At 41.2% G+C, this 13,363-nt stretch overlaps 1 protein-coding gene across 1 annotated transcript; it reads left to right on the top strand.

Moving 5' to 3' along the window:
* Window positions 1-9,504: 9,504 nt before the first annotated feature.
* Window positions 9,505-11,179, top strand: LOC134223946 (arrestin domain-containing protein 2-like). Its single transcript, XM_062703171.1, has 4 exons — window positions 9,505-9,911; window positions 9,974-10,105; window positions 10,166-10,921; window positions 10,983-11,179. Exons 1-4 carry the CDS (start codon window positions 9,794-9,796, stop codon window positions 11,117-11,119), a joined length of 1,143 nt encoding a protein of 380 aa, XP_062559155.1. The 5' UTR covers window positions 9,505-9,793; the 3' UTR covers window positions 11,120-11,179.
* The last annotated feature ends 2,184 nt before the right edge of the window (window positions 11,180-13,363 follow it).

Below are 13,363 nucleotides of genomic sequence, written 5' to 3' on the forward strand. Positions count from 1 at the left end.
TTAAAAAAGTACCCAACGGAAAATTTATTCACCCAAATGTAAGTTTAATTCACTCAATTTCGACCTCAGGTAATAAAACTCAAAATTGGCTTCCCGTATTGAACTGGCGTCGTTGGATTGTTTGGCTCTTTTGTTTTTAACAACAAAAGAAAGAGTGGATGAAAGAGAAGAGAAAAAGTAACTCAAAAGTAAGTTTAAAAATACTCAATTTTGGGTACTTTTTTTCTTCCGTGTATAGTTTATTACCTCTATTAGGCTATCCATGAGGACATTCAGCGATGGGACTGACAATCGAAATCAAAACAAAGTGTGTATGCAGTTGAACGGAACTCACTTCTGGTGTAAACCGCGCTTAACAATTTCCTTTGAATTGTTCTGTCAGTTCGGTCAGAATCTGTCAAATAATCAAGGTAAACAAAAATCGTCAGCTGTTCGCAACTGTCTTATGGATTGCCTTATTGTCCGGAGCAATACTCTGTGATATCGAAGGTCGATTTTGTATTTTTTGATTTCTCTGAAATTTTGCATATACATTCTTTGTGACCAAAAAACAAATTTGCATTATTGATTTACCATTTTGAATCTAGAATAACTTTTCACAAGGGCCTAAGCAAAATCACCTTGAACACATTCAAAAAAATAACTTGAAAACGGTTTGTCCGATCGTTTTGAAGTCTTCGGCAAAGTTTTAGGTAATCAATGGGGCAATGTGAATAAAATAGGTAGACACTGCGAAAAAATATTGTTCAAACATTGAAAATAAAACTTAAAAATCATTTTTTTCAAAAACGAATTTTTCAATATTTTTTATTTTTTGATATGTTGTAGCAGATAATATATGTATTTTTTTGCACTATAAGTCATAATGGAGAAATGATGGACAAAAAAGCTATAATTTTTTTAAATCACTTGGTTTTTTGAAAATCGTCGAAATTTTTTTTACGTTTTTGTGCGTAAAATTTCCAATGGAAAAGGTTTATGGTAATTCTAAGTGCTATCGTTTCTGAGATATAGCAGTGATAAATAAAATATACACTGACCGCACATATATGGGTCACTTCGTAACAATAATTAGTCACTCCATTTTGTACATTCGTTAAATGGAAATGACTCATATTGGTGTGTGACCCATTATTGTGGGGTCAGTGTACCGATTTTTTATTTTTTTTAAAGCTTGCTTCATAAGGACCACATGATCGATTAAAAACTAAGTGCGTACCCTTGCCCCACTCTACTGTAATGCACTAATTACTATCACTGTTCCGTGACGAGGAAAAAGATTAAACTTTACCCGCAGAAAAAGATTAAGCTAAACCCGCAGACTAATTTTTTTTTACCGTTATCTCAGCATTTTTTATTTAATTTACCAAGGCTGCCGCCGAGTTTCAGAAAATATAATTTTAACCAAGATGTCAGTAAAAGGGACGTTTCGTTTGCTGATATACAGTAAATATTTTGCTGAGAATTAGTAGGTAATAAACAAAATTTTCTGCCGAGCTTGCGTTCTGAAATTTACTGAGCTGAGCTACAGCGGTGCTTTCTTTTGCCGAGCTCGGAAAAGAAAAACTTAGTGTGCGATAGCTTCTGCAAATTTGGATTGCGCAATCTATATCGTTTTAGGGGATGGCTTCACTGCCCATGATTTCATAGTTGACGTATCAACCATTCGAAATTTCAGCGAATTTGATTTATTACGCGTTTACTAAAGTAATTCGACCGCTGTAATATCGACACGTTGCTTGTTCCAAACCTCATTTAAGCGCTTACGGGTTGAAATGTTATTAATGTGTTATGTTTGTCCAGGCAGCAGGGACTATGTCCAAGGGCTTGACGACCCCTCCCCAGGCCATCTGCGAGTTGTGGCGCCTGCCTAGGATGTAGTGGGGTTTGACATTGGGCCCTGTTAAACCTCTATAAAAAGCTGCATGTATCCGCAAGTAGGCTCCGCCAAAGCGACCGTGTGCCGCTCAAAGCGCACAAGCCCAAGTCCTGGTGTTAGGTGGGACGCTAAACAGCCCTGACACGACGGCCTTCCGACGAGATAGGAGGTTTGCGCAGGCCCAATAAGCCGCCTTTAAAAACAACCATTACGAACGACATAGAAGATAATACGACTCGATGCAATCGGCAACGACCTAGGCGACGAATAAACGATCACGATTGGAAGCTTGGAACATGGAACGGCAAGTCGCTAGGCTTCGCAGGTTGCGACAGAATAATCTACGATGAATTGCATACCCGCAACTTCGAAATCTGCTGAACAGGACAGAAAGTGTGGAAAAGCGGGCATCGAGCGGCTACCTTCTACCAAAGCTGTGGCACCACCAACGAGCTGGGAACCGGCTTCATAGTACTGGGAAAGATGCACCAACGCGTGATTGGGTGGCAGCCAATCATCGCAAGGATGTGCAAGCTGAGGATAAAAGGCCGATTCTTCAACTATAGCATCACCAACGTGCACAGCCCACACGAAGGGATACCCGACGATGAGAAAGAAGCGTTCTATGCGCAGCTGGAGCAGACATACGATGGATGCCCACTGCGGGACGTCAAAATCGTCATCGGTGACATGAACGCTCAGGTAGGAAGGGAGGAAATGTATAGACCGGTCATCGGACCGGATAGTCTGCATACCGTATCGAACGACAACGGCCAACGATGCATAAACTTCGCAGCCTCCCGCGGAATGGTAGTCCGGAGCACTTTCTTCCCCCGCAAGAATATCCACAAGGCCACATGGAAATCACCTAATCAAGTAATGGAAAACCAAATCGACCACGTTCTAATCGACGGTAAATTCTTCTCCGACATCACGAACGTACGCACTTACCGCAGCGCGAATATTGAATCCGACCACTACCTCGTTGCAGTATGCCTGCGCTCAAAACTCTCGACGGTGATCAACACGCGTCGGAGTCGTCCGCCGCGACTAAACATTGGGCGGCTACAAGACGGTAGACTAGTCAAGACTACGCGCAGCAGCTGGAAGGGGCACTCCCAACGGAAGAGCAGCTAGGCGCAGCATCTCTTGAAGATGGCTGGAGAGATATTCGATCCGCCATTGGTAGCACCGCAACCGCTGCACTAGGCACGAAGCCCCCGGATCAGAGAATCGACTGGTATGACGGCGAATGTGAGCAGTTTGTTGAGGAGAAGTATGTAGCATGGGCGAGATTGCTGCAACACCGCACGAGGACGAATGAGGCACGATACAAACGGGCGCGGAACAGACAAAACTCAATTTTTCGGAGGAAAAAGCGCCAGCAGGAAAATCGAGACCGTGAAGAGACGGAGGAACTGTACCGCGCTAATAACGCACGAAAGTTCTATGAGAAGTTGAACCGTTCACGTAAGGGCCACGTGCCACAGCCCGATATGTGTAAGGACATAAACGGGAACCTTCTTACAAACGAGCGTGAGGTGATCCAAAGGTGGCGGCAGCACTACGAAGAGCACCTGAATGGCGATATGGCAGACAACGGTGGCGGTATGGTAATGAACCTAGGAGCACGCGCGCAGGACATGCGACTTCCGGCTCCAAATCTCCAGGAAATCCAGGAGGAGATCGGCCGGCTGAAAAACAACAAAGCTCCTGGAGTTGACCAACTACCAGGAGAGCTGTTTAAACACGGTGGTGAGGCACTGGCTAGAGCGCTGCACTGGGTGATTACCAAGGTTTGGGAGGATGAGGTTCTGCCGCAGGAGTGGATGGAAGGTGTCGTGTGTCCCATCTACAAAAAGGGCGATAAGTTGGATTGCAGCAACTACCACGCAATCACATTGCTGAACGCCGCCTTCAAGGTACTCTCCCAAATTTTATGCCGCCGACTAACACCAATTGCAAGAGAGTTCGTGAGGCAGTACCAGGCGGGATTTATGGGCGAACGCTCTACCACAGACCAGGTGTTCGCCATACGTCAGGTATTGCAGAAATGCCGCGAATACAACGTGCCCACACATCATCTATTTATCGACTTCAAAGCCGCATATGATACAATCGATCGGGACCAGCTATGGCAGCTAATGCACGAAAACGGATTTCCGGATAAACTGATACGGTTGATCAAGGCGACGATGCACTGAAAATAAGTCTGAAGTAAATTGAACCATGGTTATGTAGTAAAAATAACAATTTCTAAAAGTTGTTAAAAGAAATAGATTGATTTTTAAAATAACCACATTGTTATCAAAAATACTACAAACTTTACCGTACCCATGGTAAAAATAACAACTTATGTTTCTGTCATCTTTTCCTTTATGCTTTCAAGCATATTTAGTTCCTCTGTTATGAATGTTATTTTTCTTCAGCTCTCGAGATAAGATTTTGGGTCTCCGTGAATTTATTACAATTACGTGAAGTGGAAGTTCAACTTATCGATTATTCGTTTTTCAAATGGTAAGATTGATGTTTTTTTTAGTTTTCTTTGAATTCATTTGAACTTTTCGTAGGACATGGAGTTACGGTGGCATGATCACTATGACGAAGCGACAAATGATCAGCCATGAAGCAAACTATTACGAGAAGATGAAAACAATATTGTACTTCCAGTTGAAAACCGAAGTGAGCTCTCGCGACAATCGAATTTTCTCCCGTTTCCGTTTGTCGCAACTACGTCGCGACTAGTGCGCATCATGGCGCACGACGGTGGCATAGATGCGCACTAGTCGCGATGCAGTTGCGACATCAGGAAATAAGGAAAAACTCAATTGTCGCGAGAGCTCACTTCGGTTTTCAACTGGAAGCACAATATTTATGGCAAAAACTTTGCTTGTACTATTGCAAACCGCTGAGCAGCAATTCGCCCGTATGCTGTATCTTTGTTACATCGGCAAACCACAATCTCCTGGATACTATATCAACTTATATCAGAAAACCCAAAAATTGTTGCAGTTTTATATTCATGTTCTCCTTTATTAAAATATTCAACATGCTTGATGTTTCCGGAAATTGCTCAATAAAGACAATAATGATTTATAATTTCAATTTCTGTGAAATCAATTCATTTGACAAATGAGCCCAAAAGCGCAAAAGTACTACATAACACAGTTAAATTTACTACATACTTAAATGCAACAAATAGTTCAATTTTTAACTACAAATTTTAGTTCGGTTGACCATGAACTATGGTAATTCTGACATTTGTTTGTTTATTATGTATCCATGGTTAAAAATACTACACATATTGTTGAAACAAACACAGTATGTAGTCTGCACAAATCAATTGGTGTTGTGCATTTAATTTAAACTATCAAAATGGTAATTTTTACTACAATACTGTTTTCATGGATATCACCATGGATATCACCATGGATCGGGTGATGTGCGTAGTTCGAGTTTCAGGGGCATTCTCGAGTCCCTTCGAAACGCGTAGAGGGTTACGGCAAGGTGATGGTCTTTCGTGTCTGCTATTCAACATCGCTTTGGAGGGAGTAATACGAAGGGCAGGGATTGACACGAGTGGTACGATTTTCACGAAGTCCGTCCAGTTATTTGGTTTCGCCGACGACATTGATATCATCGCACGTAACTTTGAGAGGATGGAGGAAGCCTACATCAGACTGAAAAGCGAAGCTAAACGGATTGGACTAGTCATCAACACGTTAAAGACGAAGTACATGATAGGAAGAGGCTGAAGAGAGGTCAATGTAAGTCACCCACCACGAGTTTATATCGGTGGTGACGAAATCGAGGTGGTTGAAGAATTCGTGTACTTGGGCTCACTGGTGACCGCCGATAACGATACCAGCAGAGAAATTCGGAGGCGCATAGTGGCTGGAAATCGTACGTACTTTGGACTCCATAAGACGCTCCGATCGAATAGAGTTCGCCGCCGTACCAAACTGACTATCTACAAAACGCTTATAAGACCGGTAGTTCTCTACGGACACGAGACCTGGACGATGCTCGTGGAGGACCAACGCGCACTGGGAGTTTTTGAAAGGAAAGTGTTGCGTACCATCTATGGTGGGGTGCAGATGGCGGACGGTACGTGGAGGAGGCGAATGAACCACGAGTTGCATCAGCTGTTGGGAGAACCATCCATCGTCCACACCGTGAAAATCGGAAGACTGCGGTGGGCCGGGCACGTAGCCAGAATGTCGGACAGTAATCCGGTGAAACTGGTTCTCGACAACGATCCGACGGGAACAAGAAGGCACAGCGGGCAAGGTGGATCGATCAGGTGGAGGACGATTTGCGGACCCTCCGCAGACTGCGTGGTTGGCGAAGTGCAGCCATGGATCAAGCTGAATGGAGAAGACTTTTATGTGCAGCACAGGCCACTCCGGCCTTAGTCTGATAATAAATAAATAAAGAGTATTGTAAATGATTTATTTTCTGATTTTGATGCAAGATTGATGATCTAGAGCCTGGTGAGCTCTATCCATGAACGCATTTTGAGATCAGTGATTGATTGGAGTTCAGTGTTAGAAAGTGTAAACAAAAAGTGAGAACAAGGAAGCAAAGAGTTGCGTAGAGTATTGTTAATGGTTTATTTTCTGATTTTGATGCAAGATTGATGAAGCTTGTGTAACAAATCTCCGTTTAGTCGAAACTCTAAAGCTCCGTGTTGAAAAAAGTGCAAAAAAATGTAAGAGAGTAGAGCAGGAGGAAGATGTAGGGATGAGACGGGTATGACAAGGTATGTAGACTGAATAAGAGGGTCAGACATTCTAAATACTCACGCTCCTCTAATGTGAAAGTGTACTATACCCATGTGGAAGTGTTGGCTTGAGAAATGGATTGCGAGTGATTTGACAATGCGTCCAATTTGGGAATATCGAGCTCATTCAGTAGCCTCTATGTTGCAAAGGCCGACGGAGGTCCTTCGTAGCTTAGTTGGTTAAAGCACCAGTTTAGCGTACTGTAGGGTCATGGGTTCGAGTCCCATCGAAGGAAAAGTGGTTACTTCCAATACATTTTCCAAATCAATATCTTCCACATAATGTACATATTCACATATGAGTTTTCACAACATTGTAAATTAATGTCCAAGTCGGGTGGTTTAATCCCCGGAAATAGGCAATTAACTTTGATTGAACCTACAAAACGTCGATAGCGAGGAAGTGACTAAAAACGTGCTAGTGCTTTCTTCCCTAATGGAGAAGATTATACCCTCAAGAATCCGATCGTGAATTGTGCCAACGCTGGAGTCTTCGTGAATCTGCTTTAGTGATTCTGAATCCAAGAATTATTGGGAAACGTGCTTGTGCTCCCGACAGGGATTGTAAGAGTAACAGATCAAACCCCGCGAGTGTTAAGAAATCGAAGTGCAGAACTAGGTCCGAATTACCTCCCAGGGTTAACTGCCCTCCACGCCGAGTGGGCAAATTTTTGTGTGCGCGTAGTGTCTAAGCTGATACCCTCGAGAAGAACCCAGCGGCTAATGACGGCTTAAGATGGTTATACAACAAAACCATAAATCGGCTATCATGGAAACCACGAGCTTTTCTCAATTAATTTTCAAGAGCACGGCTTGAGTGAACTGTAACGCGCATAGTAGTGATACAATCGTAGATTGACTATTCGAGGGATGCAGACCACATAATATGGCTAAATCAGAACGCTCTTGTTGTGTTCAGGATAGGAAATTTTACAATGAGTACAGTGATAAAAACGTCGTAGTAAAAATTACCGTCTGTTGGTAAAATTAGGAACAGTATCGACGTTCGGGAAATTTTAAAGGGGATAGATACTCACATGGATGGCAGATTCAATAAATCACATACTTGTTCTTCAGAAGTTCCGGAACCAACGAAAAATAGTGAAAATAGTCGAATTTCTGAATAAATTACTCGGTATGACCGGAAAGTCGGGCAATGCTGATATAAACCCGTTTGATTTTCCCGACAAGGCTTGAAAATACTAACAAATACCTCTAACAAATATAAATACAAGTCGAACTATTACTAATAAAAAACAGGCACAAAACCATTCCGGACTTAACAATATTCAGTAATTTTTACACGACACTTCAACAGCCGAACTGTTTAGTAAAGCACTGTCTTTCTGAATCCAACTATCATGACCATTTCTAAAACCTACACAAATCAGTAAATAATAAAATAACGAGATTATCGAACAAAGGGACGTTCCCGTACATCTCTTCATATAGAAAGCTTGACTAAGAAGAGGGGAAGCCAACAACCAACCATTTTCGCGTAACTTAATTAAGTGATCTACAAAAAAAATCTTCAGAATATAAAAGATGTCCACGATGAAATTGAATAGCTCTACCAAGACGCCAACTTGAATCCTTGCGAAGACGTCTGTTGCCATGTTAAAAATTAAAGGCCAAGCTGCTCCACCGGCGGCACGGCAAAGGGCCGTTCCCACAGCATGGAACTACGATATGGCCACACAAGAGGAACAAATTTTACTAAAAATATTACGCCGCGGTTTTCAGGTATATTGTTGCACTAAAATGTGAAAAGAGTGATTAGTTTAATTATCACCGCTAGCAATTCATTGACGTAGGTTATTTAATTAACAAGCAAAACAAAACCGCTCGACAGACGAATATAAAGTCGATCAAATATGTATAGGGTTTGCGACAGATATACCCGACATGAGTCCCATTGCCGTGCCTGTCTATGCAGCCGATTAACCATGCATTGAACTTATCATATCAGAAGGGCCTACTGCTGTAAAAAATTACCCCAACTTTAGTTTGGAATCCATTAACAAAATCTAGATGGACTCTTTAAGTGATGATAAAACCAATCTTACTGAATCGATATTTACAGTGTTTCTATCATGACTTTCGGATTGAAAACAACTTCCACGGGAATCACCTCATCGAACTTTTTTGTGTCTTTTCTTTATGAATGGTTCGTTTTCGAAGCAGTATAACTTTGTTACACGAAAAAGGTTTAAACAGGGCTGTTATCGTTTTTATTACATTGCATTTTAAAAAACGTCCAGAATAAAATTTGTACTACATTTAACTGAACCAGTGACCACCATGTGGGAATTTGCTGACAGACAAGACTGTGTTGGTGCCCCGGTCGAAGGAGCCATTTGAGGATTTGAGTAGCCCCGCATCGACAAAAACCGGGCAGGTGGGGGATAATAAACGACGGATCAAATGTTCTAATTTAGATAATTTTCGGTAGTATATCTTGCAGACTCACCGTCAGTTTACGTAGCCTGAACACGGTTTTTCGGCAAAACTATTTAAGCTGAGACGTGCAACGCTTGATGTCTCGGAATTAAGTTTTCGATTGATGAAGTGTCAACTTCGTTTCTTATCTTAGATGGATTGAAGCAGGGTGATGCGCTTATCTGTTGGACATTGCACGCGAAGGTGCGATTAAGAGGCTTCTTCTCCCATGCAAGAGGTAGACGACGACGATAGGCTTAACCATTAACCCTACTAAGACATAGTACATGGTTGCAGTTAGAGGCAGAGGTAGACCTAGTGCTGTATGTGCTGTGGTAGTGCTTGATGGAGAAGTGTTTAAAGTTGTGAAAGAATTTGTTTCCCGTTTCCCGACATATTCTTAGACATATTCTTCTTCAATAGCTCTATATTTCAAGTGTTCTTCGTGTTCTAGTAGCATTTCCTCAGTTATTAATTGAATGTTTTATATGCTCGCCATTGCTCGATTATGTACGGAAAATACAATAAATACACAATGTCCAGGGTGCCGAAAATATTTCCCACCCGAAAACAGCCCTGAATGAAAATTTTGAGTATCTCAAACATCGTGACATACAGATTAATTTTCACATGCCTACCAGCTTAGCATATTTTAGTCTTAATACAATTTTTGAACGCGACGGAGTGACACAATGGAACCCCCACATTGTAAGATTAATTTTAACAACGATCCACAAGGTGTCTTTCACAGTGGTGAAATGTTATCCGGCTCAGTAGAACTTCGACTGAATCATTCCATGCTCGTTGATGGTGCGTAGCAGTGTTTACTGCCAAATTCTATACATGGCTCACCCCCTTGTGCATTCTTGAAGATTTCAGGCTGGTGATTTCCGGTTACGCTGAAGTAGAATGGATAGTACGGAAAAGCAAGGATCATAAAGTTACATACGCAGGAAAGGAGAAACTTCTGCTAAATGAAACAGCATTGATTCCCCCGAATTATAGTAAGTTTTAGTTGTTATTGATTTGAATCCACACAAGACATCTTATTAATTACATTTCAGTCAGAAGTGAGATACCGGCTGGCATTCACGTGTTCAACTTTGTCTGCCCCATTCCGCTCGATGCACCTTCGTCTTACGAAGGAGATCACGGCAAGATTCGATACACTGTTCAAGCTATACTCGATCGCCCGTGGAAATTCGATCAGATCCGAACATTCACAGTACTGAAACCATTGGATCTCAATCAATACATCGACAGTTTGAAAGTTCGCCAAGAGAAAAATCTGGTCAAAACGTTTTGCTGCTGGCCGTGCGCTTCCCGTCCGCTCTTTATCGAAGTGGAAATACCGATGTCGGGATACGTTCCTGGTCAAAGTATCCCTATTTCTGTGTCTCTGAACAATGCCAGCATCACTACTGTACAGGGTATTGAAAGTAGCCTCAAGCGAATAGTGTCATACATAAGCCAATACCCAAAGCCGAAGTCTTGGGTTATTGGACAAAGCCTAGCCAGCGTTTGGACAAGTGTTACCCATCACGAACCCGCCACTTACTCTCAAGAATTAGAAATACCATCGATACCACCTTCTGGCAAGTGTTCCGTTCTCGCCATAGATTACATTCTCAAGGTGAAAGTGCACGTGGTCGGTATGCATTTGAGTCCAAAAATCAAACTTCCCATCACTATTGGAACTATTCCTTTTGCACCCGTACCAACAATAACCGTCACACCTCACGTAAACTTCGGATGGACCTATGGAATAACAACATTGCCCACTGCTCCGGAGCTGCCATCACCGTCCAACGATGCCGAAGGTTATAATTGCACCTTCGCAATAAATTCCGCTTATATTGAATAATGTTTTATCTTTTACAGTACCCCCTCCTTCGTACGAGGAAGCCTTGGACAGAAACGGTACCAGTATCAACGATGTCAAGCCGAATGCCGTCGGTTTAAAGGCATATAATCCTCGGGACTCGGTTTGTCATTTGGAAAGACAATCAAATGATTAAATTTCAATACATTTTCTCAGGAAATGTCACAAGCAATCAGGAACATCCAAAACATTTCAAAGTGACGCAAATACATGTGATGATATAAAAATAAAATGTTAAAACTGTTTAGAAATTTGCACTTCTAGAACAGTCGTAAGCCTACAAATCTATTTATCTGGGGAAGAAAATACACATAATAAATTAACAACATATACCTATTATTTGCAAATATTTATTGAAACCATACATTATAGTTACATGCTGTTTATTCAAATTTGTGAATGTAAATCTAGCAAACGAGTTTGTTCTGCTTAAGAAAAAAATTGACAGATATTAAGTGGAATAACAAGCAGTAATACGAACTCGTGTTCTAGATTTACAAATACAGTCCATTAAGCAAACTTCATAAGTAGTCTTTCTGACTTTCTGCTAATTTTCAGCGTGTCCAACATAGGTTTTCATTTCGTGTTGCATCCGGTTGCGCAGCAATCCTTGCCAGTTTCCTGCTTGTAATTGCAGTTGCAATTGCAGCCAGCATTACACGGCCTGCTTTGTCCGCATTCGGCGGTGCATCTGCATTCTGTCCAGAAAAGCGAAACATGTGTAAACATTATTTATTATAAATTTTATTATAAAGACCACCGTAATTCAATTACATACGATAGCACACTCACCACTATTACAGCACTTGCACGACATGTTGACTTTGAATTTTCTTCGTTTTTTATACAAGAAGCACGATGTCGAGATATGGTTCACAACTCTCTTACAAACTACAGTTTAACGATTGATGATTGCTTCACATTTTACAAATATTTTATAGTAGAAATTCTGCACTCTGCGGTTCGCACATCGTGTACTCACAAGCGTATTGGGAGCGTGCGAAATTGTCGTGCGCATCGATAGTCGAGAATTTGTCATTCCATTCATCGACATAGCTGGACGCTATAAAGTGATAAACAAGCTTTTATCATGTTTAAGTCATTGTTGTGGACGTCATTTTGTAATAATCAGTATGGCGAGGAATCCGAGGATTGCTGTCCATAAAAGCATAACTGTTCTATATAGATAGGAAATCAAGCTAATATTGGAGAGTTATGAATTAAGTGACAGTAAGTTACAGCTCGTTTAGTGAATACTTTGGTAAGACAGTCCAAACGTTGACTTACCTATGAAAATTTGGCTTAATATGTATTGCTCGAAACTTCCATAATAATCATGTTGTTTTTCTCACAGTCGGTTGCTCTGAATTTCTAAAATTGTCGCATTAAACTGACTAACATTTAACAACTAACGAAAGTCACTAGATTAGCATTTGTATTAGCATTGAGCACTTCGCACAAATTCGTAGGTGGTACAAGCCAAGACTATTGTATGAAAGTAGCATTACTTTCATCCGTTAACTCAGATATTGATTTGGGAGTAATCACTATCTCTTAGGTGGAAGCATTGCACTCCCCAATAGACGAGATTTGTCCTGGCCACGTCCTTGCGAATGCTGAGGAAGGGGAAAGATGGTTAGTTGGACACCTACTTAAGAAAGATGCAGAGAACTCTACGACATCTCATAGGTGCCACGGGAGGTTTTGGGATTGTATGGAAGGTAATAACAGTAGGAATCGTTTTGGTAGAACTTGAAACACAGAAAGAACTAAGATAGAAATACAAAGTAGGAAAGGGACGAGCCTGGAATTGAACCCACGACCTTCTGCTTATAAGGCAGAAGCGGTAGCCACTAGACCACCGAGCTCGTCAACTAACGAAAGTCACTAGATGGACCACAAACTTAGCCCAACGTACGGGAGTTGACTGTAAAGTTTTAGAGCAAAGTTTTAGATCAAATTGAAATCAAAATTTGCTGCCATGATGTCAATTGTTTGATTACTCCAGTTGATCTCGTTTTGTATGATTTAACGTTTTACCCTGTGAAATCATACTAAAAACAAGTTTTGCTGTCAATGAACTCAACATGTTTACTAACTTTGAAATCATGAGATTCTTAATCTGAAATCAAAATGAGTTATGGATAATTAGATTATTCATAACAAAAACAGCATATGTATATGTTCATAAATAACTCACTTTAGACAATCGAACGCATAAGGCGTATGTTAACCATGTACAAGTTTTCCTTGAAATAAAATAAGGTACCTGAGCTAATATTTTGTTTTTAGACCGAAAGAAAAGCTATTACTATCCAAAATATCACATGAGGCCGGAAAATAGGGTCTGATGTCATTTTCAATCATTTTTCCGTAAGCT

The sequence above is a fragment of the Armigeres subalbatus genome, chromosome 3, assembly GCF_024139115.2.
Source record: "Armigeres subalbatus isolate Guangzhou_Male chromosome 3, GZ_Asu_2, whole genome shotgun sequence".
Classification (NCBI taxonomy): domain Eukaryota; kingdom Metazoa; phylum Arthropoda; class Insecta; order Diptera; family Culicidae; genus Armigeres; species Armigeres subalbatus.